General features: G+C 29.9%; 1 protein-coding gene across 6 annotated transcripts in view; it reads left to right on the top strand.

Annotated features, from left to right (window-relative positions):
* LOC107440408 (synaptopodin-2) overlaps positions 1–24,363 on the top strand; it is a 75,318-nt gene that overhangs the window by 26,308 nt on the left and 24,647 nt on the right. For 4 of the 6 annotated variants that reach the window (XM_071187155.1, XM_071187157.1, XM_071187154.1 and 1 more), the window contains exons 2-4: positions 5,364–5,512; positions 20,719–20,854; positions 22,566–22,862. In XM_071187155.1, the coding sequence (XP_071043256.1) occupies positions 5,463–5,512; positions 20,719–20,854; positions 22,566–22,862 (483 nt within the window). In that variant the 5' untranslated portion in view covers positions 5,364–5,462. Of the gene's footprint in view, positions 1–5,363; positions 5,513–12,794; positions 13,243–20,718; positions 20,855–22,565; positions 22,863–24,363 lie in introns of those variants that run through there. The other 2 variants (XM_071187156.1, XM_071187153.1) reach the window with 2 other exon arrangements.

Here is a 24,363-nt window from a genome sequence, read left to right as displayed (position 1 = left end):
TTTCCATGGACGAGAGGTTATACAGGAGATGAGAAACTTCACCTAAAGCAGCACCAATACCGTGCATGTAAATCATTTTATTTTGAAGCCATATTTAAATACAATAAAATTAAAACCATTGAATCAGAACAATCTAAAATATAAAATAAAAATCTATTATCCCACCTTTCTCAGCCAGTAGCGGTAAAATTACCTAACGTTGATCGGTCCGCGGCGATAAAAAGTTAGGGGAACTCTGATTAAGAGCATGATGTAAAAACTATTTATTTTGTTAAATTGTCAGTTAATAAATGAGAGGTAATAAGAGCTTAAATTTTGAATATCAGAATTTCCGGAAAATCATTACCATGCGAACGTTGAAATTACCAAATGAATGGTTTTGTAAGGAGAGTAGTTGTTGTCGACCATGTCAACCGTCCTCTATGAAAAGGTACCTCGACATAGAGTCGTGTCTTATGTCTTATAAACTAGTCTTATATACTAGTGAATTGTAAGATGTCTTATATACTAGTGAATTGTAAGATCTCTTATATACTAGTGAATTGTAATTGTAATTTTGTAGTGGTAGATACCCTACAGTACTCATCAGAATTATATCTGTGATAGAATTCGGTACATGGATTCCAGTTGCTATATTTGTGACAGACCGGGAGAGCTGGATTAAGGTCACCGGGTTTTTGAACATTAGTCATGAGAGCTGTATTAAGATCATGGTGGTAGTCACTCCTGTGTTGCCTTTAGCAGTCGAGTGTATGCAGGCCGACGTTGTGTTTTAATCGAGACTGAGTAGCAACAGCGCGAGGAGGTGGATAATGTCGCAGTCACAAGTAGCAAGTCAACTGTTCAATGTGGACCATCCATCGAAGTAGGCGTTTCTGCTAAGGTAGGCGTTACTGTCAAGATAGGCGCGTGTTCGCATCATGTCCGGGTCACCAATATGAGGAGAGTAGTTGTTGTCGATCATGTCAACCGTCATCTATGAAAAGGTACCCCGACATAGAGTTGAGTTAACATGTCTTATATACTAGTGAATTATAATTGTAATTTTGTAGTGGTAGATACCCTACAGTTTAAATACCGTGTACTTAAGCTTTATTACCAAAAGTAAGTGTTTTTTTCTTTTTTCTTTCCACTGGAAATGTCATTACCAAACATTGCGGTAATTTCACCAGAATTTTTTTCTTCGTGTGAGATTTTTCATATTATATTAACGTTTTTGGTGGTATTTCATAACAAGTGACTTTAAGACACGCGTGCGACCTTTTTTAAAAATGTTTACTAGGTAGACATATGAATGAATAAGCAGAGATTCTAGAAATCACTTATCTGGAGTCTCAAAGGAAAACAGAACAAGCGAAAGTGTTTAGGTTGTAAAATTTGGGACGTAGGGTAGTACTATAATGGGAAATAGTTTGTTTTTCTTTTTCAACTGAAATGTTTTAAACAAGAATTTAAGAAGCCGATGTTGTTAGCTTGTTGAAATTTACCCATAATTTAAGCCAGAGTAATGGTTATTGTAAATCTTTCTACTCTTGTCAAACACATTTAGTTCTGGAGTTGACTATTTACTTGCCAAGTGGGTCACAGCAGATCTGGCGCTTGCAATCAAGTTATCAAGAAAAATAAAGATTCATTAGGTGCCTTTGGAGGTTGGAATCCCAAGGGATTGCCAAGTTAATTTTCTTTAAAAAAATATGTCATACAGACAAGGTTGCCTTGTGGAGTAACACATGTTTTAGCTAAATAAACATGTTCTAAAATGTTTTGTAGAAATTTGCTTTAAATGATTGTAATACCTTTTTTAAATATAACAAAATTGAAATATATTATTTTAACATAATTTATCCCATAAGAACAACTTTTGTAATTAAAGAAGCTAAAATTTTTCTTACATGTTTGACATATAAGTTAAAAGTAACACAAATTTAGTTTCCTAACCTTTTTGCCGATAATGAATCAATTTATGCAAAAATATTAATCAAATGCCCTTTTCTTAAATATTGTAAAAATTGTTTAAGAAAATGAATATTTTCCAGCCATACATTGGGCATTAAATTGCCTATGCATGGTTAAAAACTATGTATGAAACTAGTTTTGAACTATGGATAAGCACTAAAGTGCCCATTAAAAAGTTCAAAACGGGACGGGGACATGTTTTAACAACGTGAATAAAGCACAAATTAAACACAGTTTTGTCTATTTCTGTGCTTGATTTGAGCTTTAACTACGTTGTTTTTCAGGTTAGTATATGCGATGCCACAATCGGCACAACAAATTTCCCAGCTTTTAAAATTTCTTTAATTTCTTAAACTTAATTTTTTCAATCATTCTTTATCAAATTTTAATTAAATTAAAAAAATTAAATTTTTATTACAATTTATAAAAAGCGAATATAAAATACTTGATTCTTTTCTTAATAATTAGTGCAATGTAACGGCCAACTTTTTATTTCAATACTAATGTAAGACTCATTAATTTCATGTCGCGACTAAATCGAAAACAAAAATCTATTTATAGCTCTTAATTCTTTATTTCTTACAACAAAAATGTTTCAGTAGCATGGTTATACAAATTTTCACAGTCTTTTTGACAATTCGTTTTCGCCAAATTGGTTTCAAATTTAATATTGATTATGGGGGGTTGGCTTTATTTTTGGCCGTGTTATCTTTCGATAATTCGCCAACCTTGGATCTCTTCCCATGCTCTTAACTGTTAGTTGGGAACAATTCATTCACTTTTATTTTGGAATTATTGGCGTGAAGATAGCAGTCCCAACCGTTGTATAACTATCGCAACAGAAATTCTCAACGTTGGGAATGATTTTTTTGATCCCTTTAAAGGACTTCTTTTCTTTATTTTTATTTTTTTTGAACATGGTCATAGTCTAATTTTATATTTAATAAATAAATCAATTCCTCTTAAACGATTTTATACATTTCTCTGCAATAAACATCTCTTCTTGATATCCAAATTGAAGTGTATCTCAAACGGTCAAAAGTATGTTTAATATTTCAATGATGCTACCGAAGCTACCGCTAAAACTGGACTGATGATCACCGTCTCTACATGAGATTAAAAAAATAAGTTTAAAAAATTAAATAAATTTCAAAAGCTGGGAAATATGCAGGTTGCTTATAAAGTCCAGGACCCATTTTGATGTTTAATAACTCATTAAATAATAAAGATAGATTAAAATGGTTAGATAGACTCAAAAAGTTTCATGACCCTTGTCAATGAACTTCCACGTGTGCCCCCTTCGTCGCACGGAGAATATCAAGTCGATAGTCAATTTCACGCCAGGTAGCGGCAAGCATGTCGGCATCCACAGAGGNTGTTTATAAAGTCCCGGACCCATTTTGATGTTTAATAACTCATAAAATAATAAAGATAGATTAAAATTAATAACATAAATGGTTAGATAGACTCAAAAAGTTTCATGACCCTTGTCAATGAATTGCCACGTGTGCCCCCTTCGTCGCACGGAGAATATCAAGTCGATAGTCAATTTCACGCCAGGTAGCGGCAAGCATGTCGGCATCCACAGAGGCTATTGCGGTTGTAATTCTGGCATTTCCCGTTTCTGGCATTATTAATGGCCATAATGTGCGCATATGGGGATCTGAAAACCCCCATGGAGACCGTGAGAACAAAGGGATTCCCCAAAGGTTAATGTGTGGTGTTGACTAAAGCACGACCGAGTCATAGGGCCTTTCTTTTTTACTGAAAAGACGGTCTTATCAGTCGTATACTTAGACATGTTGGAAAACTTCGTATTTCCACAACTAGAAGAGCTTCAGCCACATGTCTTTTTGCAACAAGATGTTGCATCATCTCATTGGGGTATCATCGTTCGTAGTTCTTTGAATGATCATTTTCCAGAAAGATGGATTGGGAGAGGAGGTCCAATTCATTGGCCACCCAGATCACCTGATATAACGCCGCCGGACTTTTTTCTTTGAGGATTTATGAAGGATTATGTTTACGAGAGGATCGTGTCGAACACTGATGACCTAAAAGCCAGAATTACAACAGCAATAGCCTCTGTGGATGCCGAGATGCTTGCCACTACCTGGCGTGAAATTGTCTATCGACTTGATAATCTCCGTGCGACGAAGGGGGCACACGTGGAAGTTCATTGACAAGGGTCATGAAAATTTTTGAGTCTATCTAACCATTTATGTTATTAATTTTAATCTATCCTTATTATTTTATGAGTTATTAAACATCACAATGGGTCCGGGACTTTATAAACACCCTGTATAAAGACTATTGTCGCATCACAATATATGTAGCACAATGTATACCATATCCTTTATTTAGATGCATGGGTAGATTTACGAGATCCGTATAGATTAAAATGAGAAGAGCCCGTGTAGTTAGAAAATGGAGCAATTTTTCTTGATTTTTTTCCGAACCTATTTTTTCCTTTTCTATCAATATATTTGAGTTCACTTTAGTAGGTATGTTAAGTACCTTTTGGTAATAACTTACAGATAGAAATTCCTTTACTTAAACACACTATGGCACATAGTGTGTTTAACAACTCTCAGAACAGTTCACCGTTAAACCATCAGTTCTAGTGCAAATTTGTTGGAGCCTTAATAAGTATTCAAATAAAAACAGCCATTAATGTGTCAAAGTAATTCATAATGCTTTAAAAGTTAGTGTAAGTAGTAGGATAATTTGATTCAACGTTTAACCATATAAACGTCGCATTCTAGTAAAAGTACCATAGAGTTATGAAATTTCTGATAATGACATTTCCGGTTAAGAAAACTATAATTAACAAAATATACGGTATTCAAACCATTCATTTGTTAATTTTCCCGTTGATATGTTAACGGCTTTACTGGAAACTTTGGTTTTCAAAATTATAGTGTTTATTATCACACAATTTAGTAAAAAATACAAATCAGAAAAATCAATTTTAACCAAATAAATGGTTTTAATGCCTTGCTCTGAGTTATTACTATAAAACTACCAAACTTTACCGCATTTACCAACTTTTATTACATATTATAAAACCATATTTTATTGTTACTTTTGCCAAAATCATTATCAAAGCGCTTCGTTGAAAATTAGGTGTTCTCATAGAGCCAGAAACACAGTAAAATTTACCACATTCAGGTAGTTTTGACTGCACTTTTTTTCTCAGTGTAATATTTACTTAAGTAGAAAATGGCCGTCCATGAATGAATAATCTTTGTTTATAAAGTGGAAGTTACGAGGGAATAAAATCATTGGAAAATATGGCGTTGAATTTCTATCTTTTGGAAATAGAGATACATGTGCATAAACGTACTTATTATATTAATCAATAGACTTATTTACATTTTAAGAATTGGTTTTTAAATTTTATTTAGGTAAGGAGAAAGAGCAAAGCTTATAGACATCTTTTAGAAGGGGATTTAGTATTGAGTGTGAACGATCAGTCTAGCCAAAACTTAACATATGATCAAGTAATGGAGATTGCAGACAAAAGCGGAACCGATCTAACGCTTGAAGTTTTAAGGTGAGTCAATTTTTAAAATTCGTTTCAAATCTTTGCATTTCTTTGGGTGTTGTTTGCCTGTAATTGCAGTGAATTTTGATGTCCTGCGAATTAAAGTCATTTTCCATATATACTTAAATGCTGAATAACGCTCCTCCGCAATTTTCATTTGCTCAAATGAATTAACATTACTATTATTAGTTTATGTGCATCAATAAAATAATTTATTTATAACTGAATATGAAAAAGCACAGAAAAAGATCATGCTATGTGGCATTTATGAGAACTTAGATAAAGTTCTGTAGCATTTATGAGAGCTTAGATCATGTTTTGTGGCATTTATGAGAGCTTAGATCATGTTACGTGGCATTTATGAGAGCTTAGATCATGTTACGTGGCATTTATGAGAGCTTAGATTAAGTTACGTGGCATTTATGAGAGCTTAAAGAAATGATTTGGGAATGTACAAATATGCCACGAAACTATTTCCAACTAAACTATATTCTTAGGTCTCTACCTTCGCTATCTTCGATTTTTGGTTTTGTGTTTTCTTGATATATTTTGCACTTAACAAACATTTGATGATATGGTAATATTATACAGTATAATACCTTTAATAAAGGGATCGCTCTATTAGATTAGGAGAAATAGCGCTCGATAATTTTCAGAACTTCTATGAATTTATCATCAAAACTTTAAAGCAATAAAATGATGAGATTTTTGGTTTGTGTAAATTAAAAGTGCTCGTTTCTCAGTTTTCAGATTTTTTAAGATCTAGTTTTACTGTAGTTAACCGACTGAAAACCTATTTGGATGAAGTTAAACATTTTTTTAAATGCAAGAAAATAAAGATACTAATCAAAAAATTAAAAAACAAACAAACAGGCTACTGTATAATATTTAACTACCTATCCAAAACTGATGATTGCAGTATTGTATTGGTGTAATATTCGCAAAAGCATAACAGAATCTGAAGTACCGTTAGCTTTAAATGTCAAATTATGATTGGGTGGCGATCGTGTATTTTATGTGTATTAAAAGATAATATCAAATAGAGTAAATATCCATCATTAGTTTATTTGGGAAAATTAAATAAAAAAGATTAAAAGCATATTTAGAGTTTTCCCTCCCCGCCTCTACCCCTTCGGCAATATAGTTCAGGTGGCAGAGGAAGTGCTACTTAAATCTGGAAATTTGAATGTTTTTAAATAACAACAACTATCATATTCTTCCACTTAATACAAACTTGTAAATATTTTCTGTATCATTGCTCACACTTAAAAGACAATTTATGGTGTTTCTTTGATACCATTTGATTGAAGAAAACACAGTTTATTATTACCGAATGATAATTATGTATAAATAAAATAGTTTAGATCAATTGATAACTTAACAGTATGGTAAAAGGTCATAAAAGTGACATTTATGTGAATTAAGAGACAATCAGTTTGGAACTTATAAATACGCTTGGAAACTATTTGTACACTGAGAAAAAGTCATGATCAAAACTACCGGAATAGGGTAAAATGTTTGACTCTATTGGAACATCGAAAACTCGGTAATTTTTACCGAAGCGCTTTGGCAATTATTTTGGTAAAATTGACAATAAAATATGATTTTATAATGTGTGATAAATTTGTTATATGTGGAGAAATTCGGAAATTTCATCACGATACCTAAGAGCAGTGGTTCCCAAATGGTGTTCCGCGAAAAGGTAAAATGGAATTTAGCACATTTTTTTTAAAACTAGTAATGATTTTTTTTAAAACCTGTAATAGGTTTGTATCCAACCAATAACACATAATTTATTTAATATTAAGGTTATTTTTAAAATAATTATTTTTATATAATTGCACTAATATTTAAATAGAAAATTTTGAAAAAAATATTTTTATTAAATACATTTTGACATATTTGATATTTTTCTGAATCTCCGTTTATATTTAATTAATTAGTTGGGATATTTTTTTATCGTTTTTTTAGATTTTTTTTGTTTATTCTATGATCTTGTTTCTCATGATCTGGAATAAAGGTAATGTGAGTTTTAGCTGTAATTTGATTTTAGTATTTTAGGTTATGGATGACGAAATTTCAAAATTGCTATTTGAAATTATTTTATATTATTCTTTATTTTAATCTTCACATTAACTAAATGCTGTGCAACAAAATTATTTTTGAAGATTTAGGAAAAAGCCCTGAGATTAGATTTGATATCTAAAAGTTTTTTTTATTTTTAAAACATAGTTAAAGATATTTTATTTTAATATTTATTTACATTAGCAGCATATTATTTTAACAGTTTCAACTATTTTAAAATAGTTTTCCCAAAATTTTTGGTTTAAATTAAGTTAAAACTATATATTAATTAGGTAATTGGTATTACTTATACGCAATTAATTGATCTAAATTACAATTTCAGCGTCATAAACAAGTTTGATACCAATTTTCGACGCATATTTGGAATTTTGTTTGATTTTGACAAGCCATTAAAAATTATCTAAGCTGGAAAAAACATCTGGCTCATAGTTATGATTTTAAGTTTTACTAACTTACATTTTTTATTCAATTTATATTTTAGATTAAATACTTTTACACTAAAAAAAGCATTTAGTCAATAAACATTTTTGAATGCAAATATTGTAACAGTTGTTAAAAAAGGAATTACTAATAAAATAACGATTTGTATTTAACTTGTATAATCAATGCAATTATTTATTAACAGCTATTAACTATTAAGGAACATTATTATATCAGTAAAGCGAAACATTTTCTAAGTCAAATTAAAATTAAACTAGTATCACATTTCATTTCAGAGACAAAATTTTAAAAGTTTAATACATATCATTAATTAAAATTTTTATAAGATTTCATCTTTCATTTTCTACATTTTAAATTGGTTTGCATAGTTTATTGACTGAAATATTTTCCTTTGAAGTTAATTTGTCCCTTCATTTATTTACATTTTTAACTATACTTTCCAGATTTTTGTTTCTTTTTCTTCAATGTTTCAGTTTTAAAAAAAATAGCCCAGAACATTGAAATAATCAAACAAAAGACTGGCCAACAAATTTGTTATCGTTGATTATCAGAAACTTAATCAAGTGCTTACGTAAGACCACAGATGTCCCTGTGCATCTATTTAGCACTTGTTTACAGAAACACCAAGGAGAGAAAAAAGAAAAAGGACGCCCACCTGTCTAAGTTTTTTAGTTACGGCAAACTCTTCTGGTCTGCATGGAATGTTGCCAAGACAGGAAACCCTTTTATCTTTTATTTTTGTATCATTAGCGTTAAGTCAGCCTTTTAATAGCTGATTTAGGTGTTCTTTTCCCGATACATTTGGCAGCAGTTAATCATATTTTTATTTTATCCTTTCGAGGAAGCCTTTACGTATTAATATTTATAAGGGGAAAGGAAGAAATTTTCATTTTGTATCACAGATATTTATTTTAATATTGTTGCTATATGTCTTGCTGATAATGCTGTGACAGTATCTTCCGTTTTGCGTAATAAAATTGCTTAAATATGTACAAATACGCTTAAATATATACAAATTTGTTTAGTAATTTTTTTATTTAGTCATGCCCGTAATTATCTTGGAGTTGTGATGGCTTAATGGTAGGCCCTTTGACATAGACTTTTTAATTGTCATATTTTTCATATTTTTTAATATTTATTTTTGTATTAATTTATGTCAAAATGCGGAAAAAAACATTAAAATATATACAAATATATATACAAATTTATACATATACAAATATATATATATACACAAATTTGTTTAGTATTTTTAGTATTTGCTAATTTTGTCATGCCCGTAATTATCTTGGAATTGTGATGGCTAAGTGGTAGGCCCTTTGACATAGACTTTTTATTAGACATATTTTTCATATTTTTGAATATTAATTTTTGTATTAATTTATGTCAAAATGCGGAAAAAAACATTAAAATAAGTATTTTAATAATGTATGGTTATGAAATAATGCAAGAAAAACCAGTGTAAAATTTTCTCTACCGAACAATAATTTTTCAAATTTGTGCTTATTTGCAGTTACTGAGAACTAGGAGAAACAGTGATTCATGATTGAAATTTCTTTAATTTACAAAATTAGTTATTGATAAAGGTTTGAATCTGAATGAAAATGAATTTGTTTTTCAAACTATATTTTGTTTTGTATTTAATATTTTTGAACAAATATATTTCCGATAACAGATTTTTCTAGTACTGTATTACACTGTATTATTTTCATTAAAAAGTACCAAAATATATTTTTACAAGTAAATAGTGAGTCAGATACATATATATACATATAAGGGTCATCGGAGTTCATGTGCGTCAAAGGGTTAGGGCTCAGAACGGTCACTGTGAAGAACCAGGGTTCGAGTAACTGATTGTCTGGAGAAGATGGAATTTGCACAGTGACACAATCATGGAGTTGGGGTCGAAATTGTGGAGCATTAACCTCCACGATTCCATGGTCCTCACCAGGCCGCTGAAGGAATGTTTTTATATTTATCTTGTATTTTAACCAGCATGACTATTAAAACTATATGCAACTCTTAAGTAATACATTTACTTTTAAATATGATGCCATATAAAAATAGCTTTTGTTTTGCTTTTTGTTCTTTCATTACTTGTTTTTTGTTCAAAAAATGGTTTGGAAACTTCTATAAAGATACATGAAAAGAAGGAATTGATTTTACAGGAAACTCCACCTTTTGCTTATTATGGAAATGTTCAGATTAGTTTCCTTCTCCAGATGCAACGACTGGAATTCTAATAATGAGAAGGAAGCACATGCTAAGCGCAACACGAGCTGCGTTAATATAAATTATTATTTTGTAATCTTCTCTGTTTGTCATCGAGATGCTTAAAGTCAACGGTTTACTGCATGAGACGAGGTAGGAAATAATAATAAGAATTATTTCGTAATGATGGAGGTTCCACAGAAACACAACTAAATATGTTGTCTTGGAGAAATCGTAAATTCAGATGAAGTTGAATGCGAAGTACATTGTATAAAATGATTTAGCAAGGTTTTGAATCAGGTTGCAGTAAAAACGTACATTTCTAAAAAGCAAATGCATTTAGAGCTATTACATTCGAGTTTTTCACGAGCAACTGAAAAAAAAGGAAATTCAAATTTTTAAGCCTGACATGAGCTAGTTTAATAATATTTCCCAATAGAAACATACTACTTTTTATTGCGATCTATAATGCTTTAATCTCTTTTCTGCTTTTGTTTTTTATAACTTGAGTTATGTATTTGTCTTAAGTTTACTGTGCTGTTCCAAAAATAGTTTAGATAAAAATAGTAAATGGAGAAATTTGGACTTTTCTCACATGTTTTGTTATGTTTTATTAAGGCCCGGTAAGTGGTTCCTTGAACCCTGGTATACGGGGTACTGGGAAATTACAGGCTATTTTTCAAGTATAAATAAATTTATTAGAGGCTAATAAAAATTTGTTGGATAAAAAAATATACTAAACTAAAAACGCGGATTAATTATATTTTCAAAATTGTGGTTGGAAAGAAATCGTAATTTTTTTTTATGTACTCGGTGTTTCTCTTTGCTTCTTTGTTACAAAAATAAAAAAGATATTTCAAATGAGGTTTGGAGTGATGAAAATTAAACATAGTCCTCCCCTAATTAATTATATTTAATAAAAAAATAACTTTTTAATAAATAATAAATGAAATAAATTACATGCATACACTTTATTTATTTGAAAAATGATATCCGCTGTTTTGCTTACTTTCCGATTTACACATTAGTTGATCTTACACATTAGTTGATCTTACACTTTAGATGATCTTACATATTTGTTGATAAACTAATAAGCCAATTCTCTTATTTGTTATTACGAAACTTTGCGGCTACGTTGATTTTCTAAAGCGCCAATTGACTGACTAACTTATTAGTTCCCAATTTCTTTTTGACTACGGAACCCCAACTTCAAAAATAATTGTTTAACCCACTGGCGGTTTAGCAAATATTCAATTCCCCCCATCACGATATTTTAATAGCTAATAAACATAGAAAAACAGTTTTTGCTATGCAGAGAAAACTGCAGGTTAGAATACAATTTTACAGGTTAGAATATTAATTTTCTGTTCATTTATAATATAATTACACCGTTTCGCAAATCAATATTGGTTTAAAAAAATTTCAAACTTTTGGAACTCCTGTGACCTTTTCACGGAACTCTAAGAGTTCGCTGAAAACTGTTTGGGAATCGCTACTCTAACTTATGAGGTTTTTAGTTTTCCAACTTATTCAAGTTATCGGCCATTACATCATTTTTAACAAGAATTATTCATTGCATTGGTGGAGCGCTATTTTAAAAAACACCTGTGAGGAAGATAGCTAAGGTCTATTGTTTCAGAATCTTAAGACTGTTTAGAAACATATAAAAATTTACTGCTTGGAAATTCAATTGTAATTTATTCCTTGAACTAAAAATAAATAAAAGAACTTGTTAGAAACTTGATCATAACTAAATATTATAAACCTCTTGAAGATTAAAGAAAAGGAAAAACTGTTTCAAAATTTAAAATTTTGTTCAACATCATTTTACCATCCTAAATAATGGCAATAGCTTCACTGGTAATAATTACTTTAGAGCTAAATACATCATAATAATAGAATGCAATAATTTAAAATTTCTTGAAGATATTATAAAAATAACATTATGTAACTTATACGCATTATTATGTGAAATTTCAAATGAAGCTTTGGAAAGTTATTGATATCATTTTCTAAATCTAATGGTTATATTTCTCTTCCTATTAAAAAATCGTAATCGCTGTTTTGGGTGTTCAGTTTTAAGTACATTTTGTTTTCTTGCGCAAAAACTATGAAAAAATGAGAAATGTAGAAAAATGTACAATCAGTACGATGGAATAAAAGTAAATAAACTTAACTAGTTAAATAAACTCGAGCCATTTGAATTACATATTAAGTTTCTACATATATTTTAAAAATACATAAATTCTTTGTTTTCAATATACTTGAAACGCTTGTATGTATCACCATTATTTTTCGCTTGTAAGTGAATGGATGGTTTTAGTTTCAATAAATCGTAATTAAACGCTCTTAAAAACTTTTAATGAAATACATACAGACACTTATATAATTGAGATTTGTCGTTAACGAGTCACAATCGAATTTTCTGAAGCAGCCTCCTCTTCACTTACTGAAAGAAATCATTCTAAATCAGGATTTTCATAATGGAATTTTTGTGTCTAAAAACCTCTCGAGTTATTTATTTTGAAGTAGTTCTCCTACTCATAAGTGTTCGAGAAGAGTTGGAAAAAATATGAAGAAATGGAGGGAGGAAGCTGCTCTTTAAAACATCGCAGTTCTTGGAACAAAAAAGAATTACATTCCTGAATCCAAAGTTAGCTACAGACACCAGAGGAATATCACGAGGTGCGGATAGAAGTTAAAAAGAACATGGAGTAGGAAAAACAAAACTGTAATGAGTTTCGTTGGCTTTTACCACTAGTTCTACTTTTTCAAGATGGCTGAATATCGAATGTGTGAATTTACGATCAGAACGAGAGATATACGATAGTAGGATTAAAAAGTATGGTGACTATGGGTGCGTTCGAAACTGTCACTTGTTGCGTCTTGGCATTGATGACCTTCGCTGTCTTTCGTAAAGAACTTCTGAAGGTGAAGGACTTATTTCTTTCTTTTTGGATACCAAAGAAGAGGCAGAAAGCGCGTGAGACAAAGAATAAAAGGTAAAGGAAAAATTATATTTAGTTTTTTGAGTTTTCATTCATTAATTCTGTGAATTTGCAGTTAATTTTTCTGGTTTAAATTTTAATGTGTGACGAAATTTTTTTGTAATATTTCTTTTTAATCCACTCAGAAAAAAACAATATAATAAACTGGTTTAAAATGGAGCAGAATATTCAAATCTTAAATCAGTCGTAAAAATCCTATCTTAGATTTAATTTATTTTCATTTAAAATTTTATCAGATGGTGGGAATTTTTTTCTAAAACTTAACTTGTTTTTATTTAAATATTAATTGGGAAATATAAATTCTTTTCTAAAATTCAGTTTCGTTTCACTTAAATATTTAATTCCTTTTTGAAACTTAGTTTAGTTTTAGTTATATATAAATCAGGCATTGAAAATTCTTCTTTAAAATTTAGTCAATTTTCTTAAATATTGATCAGGAAGTAAAAATTCGTTTCTAAAATTTTGTTTACTTTTGTTTAAATATTAATTAGGGATTATAAATTGTTTTCGAAAATTAAGTATCTTCTAAATTAAATAAAAATTAGATAGTACAAATATTTTTCAATAAAATTTAGTTTATTTTTACTTATATATTAATCAGATAGTAAAAATTCGTTTCTAAATGTTTAAAAAAGAATATTAATCAGGAAATATAAGGTACATATAAAACTTTTAATTTGTCCCTTTCTTTAAGCACAGTTAAAATTCAATTCATTGAAAGAAAATAATTAGGTGGAATAAAAAACACTTTTCTTTTCTAATTTTTTTTTATATCATTCGTTTCAAAAAGAGTGAAAATTCCTTGAATTTGAATTGTTTTTGGCTTAAGTGTTAACGATGAAGAATAAAAAGAAATATTTATCCTCCTTTTATAACCCTTTAAGAAAGTCATCACTTTTTACTTACGTTTAAAACATTGACTTAAATATCAATCAGGTAGTTAATAAAAACATTTGTCATTTTCCACTCGTCATCTGCTAAAAAGGAAATGGTTTTCGAATACGTTTTAATTTTTTTTTAACGTGCATTATTTCAATACTAATTATCATACAGAAAAAAAAACATTTATACTTTTCTCTCTGTCTTTCGAAAGCAAATCAAGTGTGAAGAGTGTAATTTATAATAAATTCGTTATATTTCAAAATATGTAACTAACAGTGAGTGCTAGATAGTTTTGAGCATTTTTTTATGTTGTTATATTAATCAAAACTGCGCAAATCGTTTAGTTATCAATTGAATATTATTTAATTTAATGTTACTGAATATATTATAGTTATTTGCTTTGTTTCAAAAACATAATGTAAGAAGTGAGCATTAGAAATTAAGAAATAGAACTTAGAAAGATAATTTTTTGCAAAAATGTTAATATCTCAAAATTGAGAAACATTTATCCATGTTTGTTTTTTAGTACTTGAAAAAAGAAATGATTTAATACAGACAAACATTTAAAATGCAGCTTTTGACTAATTATCAGGTTGAAAGAATGCTGTACTAAAATTTAGTATTTCAAAATTTAGTGGAGAACTTTAATATTTCAAATGTTTAGGTAGTTAGTTCTATATTAAACTTATACTATGAGGTGAATAAATTATTTTACTTTTTTTAATATTTAAAGGACGAAATTATTCTTTTCATATGTTTGCAATTAAGTTTTTTGACTAATTGATTAGGAAGCATCAAATTTTTTAAAAATTTTCTTTCTCCCTACTAATTTAAGTATGAATTAGGTAGTGGAAAAAATATTTATCTTTTAACTAAGCACATGACGAAAGAAATTAACACTTTATGCTTGCGTATAAAATAAAGACTTTTGACTAAAATATTTATCAAGTAGTTAAGAAATATTTTTCATGCTCTAATCTTCATCTGCTAAAGATTTTTTTTACAAGCTTTACATTTATCTTTTTGTCTCACACTTTTTCATATAATAAATCAAGCTGCAAAGAAATATTTATCATTTTCTTTTAATCTTTCAGCTAACGAGTAGAATAGAGAGAGTATTTAAAAATAAGTTTCTTATATTGTTCTTTATATTTTAAAATGTATTATTAATAATAATGAATATTTATTTTAAATATTTTTGAAAATTTTATATTATTATTTTAATTAAAACTGCTGAAATTGTTCTATTATGATTATAATAGATTGAATTAAATTTTGTTAAATATATACTTTATTTATTGCTATTAATTATTTTTTAAAAACATAACAATGGAAGTGTAAGCTTAATAACTTATTCCTATGCACATATCGTCACTAAGATGACTTGTATATTAATTGGTCTTATTTTTAAAACCTTTAATGATGGATTTTAGTGAAATCACATAAATAAAAAAAGATTAAGTACGTTATATAGTAAAATTTGTGATTTTATTTTACGCTTTTAATTTTTTTCAAAGTTTTATATATAAAGGATTCTTATAATAAAAACCTAGCTGATGTTTATGGTATAATTTAGTTGGATAGATCTGGAAACATGCTAAATTGATAAAGATATAACATCGTGTTTAGTTCTACTATTGCTTCAAAAACTTATTTAGTTTAAAGACATTATATAACGAATATCTAACTTAATTTATTCGTATGATATGTTTATTTTCTCTAAAAATATGAAGGATAATTTCAAGCACTTTTTTGAGAAAAATGACTTATTCTAGATATTTATTTATTATACTTCATTTATTCATTGCAGCTATCAGTCCTTTAAATGTATTGAGTGCAGACAAAGGGATTTTAATTATACAGGAATGCTTAAAATTATGATTATTTTTAAAAAATTGCAGTTTAGTAAATTGGATGAATATATGAAACAATAAACAAGAAACACTTACCTGCTTATATTTTGAATAAGCATGGGACCTGTATTTTGCAGTATACTGAATAATATTAGTAAATAATATACTCGTGTTTTGACAAAATAAATAAAAATAAGTAACACATAAAGAACCCTCAACGGACATAAGAAGCTGAAACATAACGGTTTTCTAAATTGAAGTTAAAAGATAAAAAATCGTTTGATTTTTTATGGAATAAATCATATTTAAAATTCATTAGGGACAACGATTTTTTACGTCGCATTTCTAAGTGAAGTTTGTCGGAACAATAAGTTCTACTGATTTTTAAGTAGAAATAAATTTCTAATTGAAATCCTTCTACAATGCGCGAAAAAAAATCAATAAAAAGTAAAGAATTGTCTTGAATAAATTTTCACGTACGTTTGCATTTTTACGCACTGGGACTCAATTTTAATGGTTAGACTCAACTGAGACTCAACTTTTAATGGTATACCTTAAATATATTTAGAATTACCTTTGCAATATCAATTTTTTACGTGGAATTATATTCGGATAAATGAATTTTATAATTGTATGCAAAAGTATTTCAATTCGCTTTGAAATTTCTCGCAAAAAGTAAAATTATCATTATGGATTGAACGACGGTGCAAACTACTTTGACCATATTTCCTAGACTGCAGCTGTTCCCTTTATTTGAGGGTCAGAAATTCAAGTACGATAATAATTAATAATTGATGATAATAATTGATAATAATAATTATTAATTATCATAAATAATTATCATGAATAATTATTATTAATAATAAATAATTAACAATAAATTATTATTATTAATAATCAATAATTAATAATTATTATTAAAAATAAATAATTATTATTAATAATTAATAGTAGAATAAAAATGTGCATAATTTCCTAACTTAAAATATCGGTGATCCTTACTTAAAATATCAGATTATAAGTCCTTCAGAGTGATATTTTTTTTTTGGCTCACTGCACCTCTTTTTACAAAAATAATTGATGAGGACCAGTTCATGGCTAAATATAATGAAAATATTTTGATTTTTGGTAAAATTTTATCTCAAAACGTATTTCTTGTATCATCCATCTTCATTTCTAAACAGCTGTGGACAGATTTTACCCAGATGTGATCTAGTCTTTTGATGTAATTCATGTATGAAATTGAAATATTTTGGATTGTTTGTTTTGCACATAACTGAAATGTGGAGAGTTTTGAGTTGCATTTGTTTTGTCAGTTTAACTTGAAGAATAATTTTTTTACGCTTTTATTGTGTGTTTTGAACTAGTAATAATTAAAATTTAAACCTGTGAATAATCAAAATTAAGATTATAAGGCTGTTTTAAGCTCATTATTTTCTACAATAACGTAAATATGAAGTAATTGTTATAGCATAGGTACGAAACAATAACTATTCGTATTCCGAGTAAATATACAAAATTCACAAGTGGTGTTTTAATATATTTCAATGTTAATACAGTAAAACTTGTGTAAGTTGACCACTTGTGGTGCATTGTTTTAGTGGTCAACTTAGACAAGTAGTCAACTTATAGAGGGGGTGGGTCATTGTTTACTTTTTCGTTTCCTATATCATGTTGCTATATGTTTAATTTTTTTTTTTACTTGACTTAAAAATTTTATTCAGAAAATATGCAAATGAATATCTTAAGAAATGTGTTTAAACTTGAATGAACTTCAATTTAATACATATAATTCTAATATTTAACTAATTTTTTTTTTAAAAATTATTTCGTTAGTTATGCATGTGAAGTGTCTAATAAATATAATTTCTTAAAATACCAGAACACGAAAACATGTAATTTGAAAACTTTAACAAAATAAAATTATTTGAACACTTTAAAATTTATTTACTACACTTAAGGATCAAAGACCATAAATAAAGGATCAAATACAAATTTCAGAGCATTCATTTATTCAAATGCTTACTATTGCAACTGGAATAGCAACTTTTCAACTAACACACCTGTTTTCAATGAACGGATGAAAGAAAACATCAAAAGCTGACCCCTTACAGTTTCCCCTGATGGTCAACTCACAAACGGGTTTAGATTAGCTTTTTACACTATTTCACCAAACAAGTAAAATTTTAACATACATTGCCAAAATGACAGAAAATTTTCTTAATTTTTTTTTCTGGTCAACTTATGAGTGTTTCAGAATAGAATTTCATAATACTCCTAGATAAAATTTACTTATTTCAGTGGTCAACATACAAGACAGACAGGTGGTCAAGTTGCAAAGGTTTTGCTTCTTTATATTATATAGGAAATATTCCGCTCTTGATAATTGAAGTCAACTTATGCAGGTGCCTAACTTACAAGGGTGGTCAACTTGGCAGGTTTCACTACAGTGAAACTTGCGTAAGTTGACCACTTGTGAGACATGAATTTGACGGTTCAAATAGAGAAGTGGTCACCTTACCATTTTTGTTGTATTTACCAAATTTGTGCTTGAACTGTAAGATTAACTTAAAAGATTTCCCTATACGTAAATTTGTTTCGATTTCTTGTGCCACATATGTGTTTAGAGTAGGTTTTTTAAAATTATTTTTATTTTATTTCCAATGCAGCAGGCGATACAGACATTATCCTAAGGCTGAACAGAGATCAAAAGAAAAAAAAAATACAAATACAGAAAGAGATGAAATATGCAAAATACAAAAACAAAAGCAAAACATCAAACATTAAAATTAAATCAAGAACTTAAATTGAACAAAAGTTCTCTGGCCTCCCAGTATCGGGAGTAGATGCAGTTCTTTGTGAGAACTGAACAGTTGAGAAGATGTTCAGCATTCATCGTCGCACCACTGCGGCAGAGGGGGCAGGCAGGATTATCCACTATGTTTACAGTAGTTTGAAAAGCACATTTTTCGTTTTCGTCTCCGCTGTAGTGCGTACAAGTTGCGTAGGTTAAGTACCAAAATGATAACAAAAATTTAGAAATGAAATTCTTCTGTTTGTGTGTCTTCCTGAAAGTACAAAAAGAAAGTATAAAATACAAAATTTTGTTGATTTGCATAAATTTTTTACCTGACAAAGCGTTGTATTTTTAAAGCACGGTTGATAAGAAAGTATGCTAGACGCATATTATAAGAGTAACACTCGGGAACAAATTTGTTTTTGGGTTTTGAGGTTCGTATGAGATTTTTTTAGCGTATCTTGGATATTTTTAAGTCACTGATTACAAATCTGCAATCAGTTTCTTTCTCCAAGTTACAAAATTTGTGGCTGGGTGGCGCAGTTGGTTTGTCGTGGGCCTTCTGAGCCCAAGTCTGCGGGTTCGATCCCCGGCCCAGACACCGGATTTTCGGAATGCAGAAAATCCTCAGCAGCCATGTCGTATGATTATGCGGCATGTCCTGGAGTGCCCTGGAGAGATCCCTGGAGTGCCTTATTGGCTTTTGGCATTTCCGGCAAAATTAAATTCCTAGTGAACTTAAGCATCCAAATAGAGTCTCGATGCTGCCATCTAGTGTGGCAGAAACTAGACGTCCAAATTAACATGACCAACGGTATCTTACCCATTGTGGTGGTCCTGGAAGAGTGGATACCACCTCTGGAGAACGCACTAGGTTTGCTCATCGGCAAGACCGATTATACAGCTCATTGGAAATGAAAAAAAAAATTACAAAATTTTTGAAGGAAAATTTTTTAGCTGATTTTTTATTGAAATGTGCAAGTTTGAAAACCTTTTAACAAGGGGCCACATAAATGGAGAGATAAACATTTAGGGGAGTTAAGGCACATCAGCAGGATTAAAATCTGATAGAAACCCATGCCTGGAAAATTGCTACCATACGCCGTTAATGTCACTTCTCTATAATGAACTATTTCTCCGTGTGCTATTGAACAGGTCATAATAGTGAAACGCTCTCAACCACGAGAACCTTTATGGACATGGGTTCTTATGCAATTTTAATTCTGATGATGTGCCTTAACTCTTCGAAGATATTGTCGAAATATTTATTCAAGCCCTTTTTAAATTATAACGTTTTCAAACTTGAGCATTTAAAAAGAAAATAGATTAAAAATGTCATTTAAAAATATTTGAAGCTTTGGGAGCAAAACTAATTTCTGATTTGCAATCCCTACACCCAAATTAGGCAATATCAAGTATTTGTATAAATTCAACAAAAAAATTTGTTCCCCAGTGTGATTAAACAATCATACTCGAATGTTAACAAATTAGCTCTTCAATTCTTGGGCTGAAAATTTCATTGCTTGAAACATTTTATTCCTTTCATTATAAATATAAAGCATTAACATTGATCAAAGTACAGTTTTTAAGAAAACATATATTTTATCATATAAAATTGTGAAAGCAAAAAATAATTTAAAAACACCACTAAAGAATAGCAAAATGTCATGGAGCTTTGAAAGGAATCCACCAATTAATATTTCCTTTTATTTCATTATTCATTTTTTCGCTTTCGCCATTCTCAATTTTTGATGAAACTTTGCTTGTATGCTTGTGAAAATTTGCATTGAAGAAACTTCATTGTAAGTCTGTTACTTGACGTCCACAAATTCAGTCTTAGATTAGTTAGAAAAAATATTTTACAAAGATGTATTTTAGAATGAAGTGTAATTGATTGGATTATAATGTTTATTCTAACAGTTCGTTATATTCTTGTAGGCAAGATTCTAACAAAGAGAATCTTTATCCTTCTTATTCTACAACCCTGGATTCTACAGTAAAGGTGACACCTTTTCAAACCGTAGAAAATGAAGCTGTCACTAAAGAAACGTCTCTCAAGGAAACGAGTACCAAAGTGAGAATATTTCCCTTTTACTACTTACTTATCTAATTTAAACTTAATTAACTATAAAAACTGAAACGTTAAACCTTAAAATTTGATCGGTTTCTTAAGAAACTGAAGGGATTCTAAAAACAGAGGGAAGATCTCTACTGTGGGATTCATCTTAATATGCGACGTATCTGTTTGATTTTGCTTTATAATTGATGTTGAACAGACGAACCAGTTTTGAGTTAGTTTTACAACTCAGAAGACAATGGAACTCCAGGATAAAGCATTGGGACAAACTAGCCTTAGTGGTGGATTTTTTTTATGGAACTAATCCGTATATATGTTACCTCAAACATCCAGCTTGATGACAAGGGTATTCTAACCCATAAACTTTCCACCACTGTGTATATCTTATGTAATCTCTGTGGTCGTTGCGAGCCGAGGGCAGAATTCGTATCGACCATCCACCTGATTCAACCTGGGTCACGTCATTGGAGTTTATGAGGCGAGTGCCTCATCACCTGAGCCATCGCAGCTCAAAAATCAGGGATCTTGATAACAATTGTAACATAGGGATGAGTGGGAATCAAATCCACAACCTTCGCATTATTAGCACGACACTCGAACCAGCTAGGCTATTAAAAGTGTGATGATGGATTTGGATGATGTAGTAAAAACTATCTAAAACACATGGAATGGTTGTATGAAGTCAGTTAGAAAACAGAAGCCTTCGATTGGTTATTGCGTGGTTTTAGATGGTGTTTAAAATTTTTTTGGCGAGTTTTTATGTTCATCATTGTTTATATTTTTGACATTATGAACATTATATATAAAAATAAAGAACATCATAATAAATATTAAAATTTTAACTTATTATCGTAATTATACACCGAAGAGCCATTACATTATGACCACCATCCATCTATAACAATGGGCTCGCCCAGGTTTTCAGGGTTTCCCGCCCAGGAACAATGTTTTCATGGAGCACATTAGGACCCATAATCATCATAGAACAATCCCTGACGTCTGTAAGCTACATGAGCATAGTTGTAGACCAGGTTCACCCATTCATGGCAACAGTTTTTCCTGCGGGGGATGGTGTTTACCAACAGGATAATGCACCATGTCATAAGGGTCTAATCGTCATGGATTGGTTCGAGGAACATTACAGTGACTTTCAAATCATGTCTTGGCCCCCAAATTCACCTGACCTTAATCCAATCGAGCATTTGTGGTCCTGCTTGGAAAACCAAATTCGTGCTGCCACGCTACTCCCTCGCAATGTGAGGGAATGGCAGGACCACTTGGTGAGCGCTTGGTACCAGATATCTCAGACTACCTATCACCACCTTGTGAAATCAATGCCACGGCGGGTGCTAGCAGTTTTGAGGGACAAAAGTGGTCCTTTTTGTTATTAGCAGGGTGGTCATAATGTAATGGCTCTTCGGTGTACATAGAGTATCCCAAATTAGACGCCTTTCCCCATTGAGAAACATCTTTGAATTTCAGTAGTACCAAATTAGGAAAATCAAACAAAAACTAAGGAAAAAATTTATTATCAATTTCTTCAATAAGGATTCGTTACATTTTTTTGTTTGTTCATCACTTAAATATTATTTTGCGACCCATGATTAATATGTTTCTTGGCAAGGATCTTAAAAGTATAAATTAAGAGTGATTATTTCAGAACACCTTTTCTATTGATTATTAAGCTCATTTACTGTTGTTATTTTAGATTACTAAAGAGGAAGAAGGTTTGAGAATAAAGTCAGCGACTTTACTTCCTGATGTAATTACCTTTCCTCCGTTGAAGTCGTTTGAGGACTTCACTAGTCAGAAGTTGACAGAGGACAGCGGAAGAAAAGTGACAGAAATGACGACTGTCGACCCCTTTCCCCTATTTTCCGACTTACTTCAAGGTCCACCAAAACCACCCAGATCTCCTATCGATTCTTCGACCTCAACAAAAACGGAAGAAATTAAAAATGATGACAATAAAGTGACGAAGATTACAACAGAAACAAAACACGAGGTAACATAAGTTGAACTTGTTGTAGAATTTTTAATATGTCAATTCATCTTAATCCTATTTTACCCTGATGTTGCTTTCATGGATTCTTTTAAGTTCTTTTTTTGGTTTGAAATGGACTTTCTGTTCATTTAACAAAAATGAAAACTCCACCATTGAGTTAAACCTTTTTTTCTTATTTTGGTTTATGAACAACAACACTAAAAAGGTTTTTTTTTAAATTTTTAGACAAATCACTTAAAAATTGAATGAAACTTAAACCTGCCATCTTCAAAGTTGCACATCAGCACGTTATTTATTAAATTAAGTTTCATTTTTAAATATAGTTCAAAAATGTGCTTAAAGTGAATTATGAAATAAATTGCGCAAAGCTTGTTGTTAGACATATTTAGTATTTATTTTATATCATAGTATAATTCATACAGTATACAATATTGTAAATTTTATAACTTAATGTGAAAATTTAGTTGGAAAAATAAGACTTTTTGTCATTGATAGTTGTTTTCCGCCTTAAGTAATCTTTCATAGTTGAGAGCTTTTTTAATTTTTAATTAACTATAAATTGTGTTGCAGATTAAATCATTAGTAACTGAAGCTAAAACCTTTTCATAGTTGCGGTAATGCTTGTATTAAGCAGAATTTATTTTATATAATAATATTCAATTTAATTATGATTTTTAATTATAAAGGGAAATTTCTTTGCAAAATGTTTTTGAATGACAAGTTACCGACAAAAGCAAAACGTATTTTTATTTATTTATTTATTTTTTTGCTCTGTGATGTGATTTGTTTATATTTTTGTTTGTTTACGAAAAACATAAGAGAATTTTCCCAAGTGAAAATACATTTCATTTATTTAAAAAGAAAAAAAATTTTTGGAGGCTAGGCTACTGACTTTGTCAACCATCATCCATCTCGAGGTACCTCTAGATAGAATCGAGTTAACATGTCTCATATACTAGTGAATTGGAATTGAATAATGGTAGTGGTAGCTACAATACAATACTCACCAGAATTTTATATGGGTTAGAATTCGATGAATGGATATCACTAGTTGATTCATTGCTATTCTGTGAGACGATTTGCTCTTTTGTGAGGTTTTTAGATCTAGGAAGCATGGTTGTACGTAAAAAGAGGGAGGAGAGGTTTTAGAAGAAAACGAGATCAAACATCTTGAAGATGGAGGGATGTGTAATTACGGGAAAGGGGAATGAGAGTAATTTTTATGAAATAAGATGCTGTAAATTGCAGAAAAAAATTAATTACTCTGAATAACTTTCCCTCTAACGATCGTGTCTTCATCTGCTAGAATTCCATCTTAATGGTTTAAGGGGGTGATCTCAATTATACAACTTTTTAAAAATCTGATATCTCAGAAAATATTTGAGTGGTTAAGCTCAAATTTTCTATTTCGCCATGTAAAATTACATATTTTAAAATAGGGTAAAAAATTGTACGCTAAGCAATTCAAAATTGTTTAGACTGTTATTAATAAATATTTATC

This window comes from Parasteatoda tepidariorum, chromosome 10 (assembly GCF_043381705.1).
Source record: "Parasteatoda tepidariorum isolate YZ-2023 chromosome 10, CAS_Ptep_4.0, whole genome shotgun sequence".
NCBI classification, from domain to species: Eukaryota; Metazoa; Arthropoda; class Arachnida; order Araneae; family Theridiidae; genus Parasteatoda; species Parasteatoda tepidariorum.
This window is presented reverse-complemented; position numbering and strand designations above follow the sequence as displayed.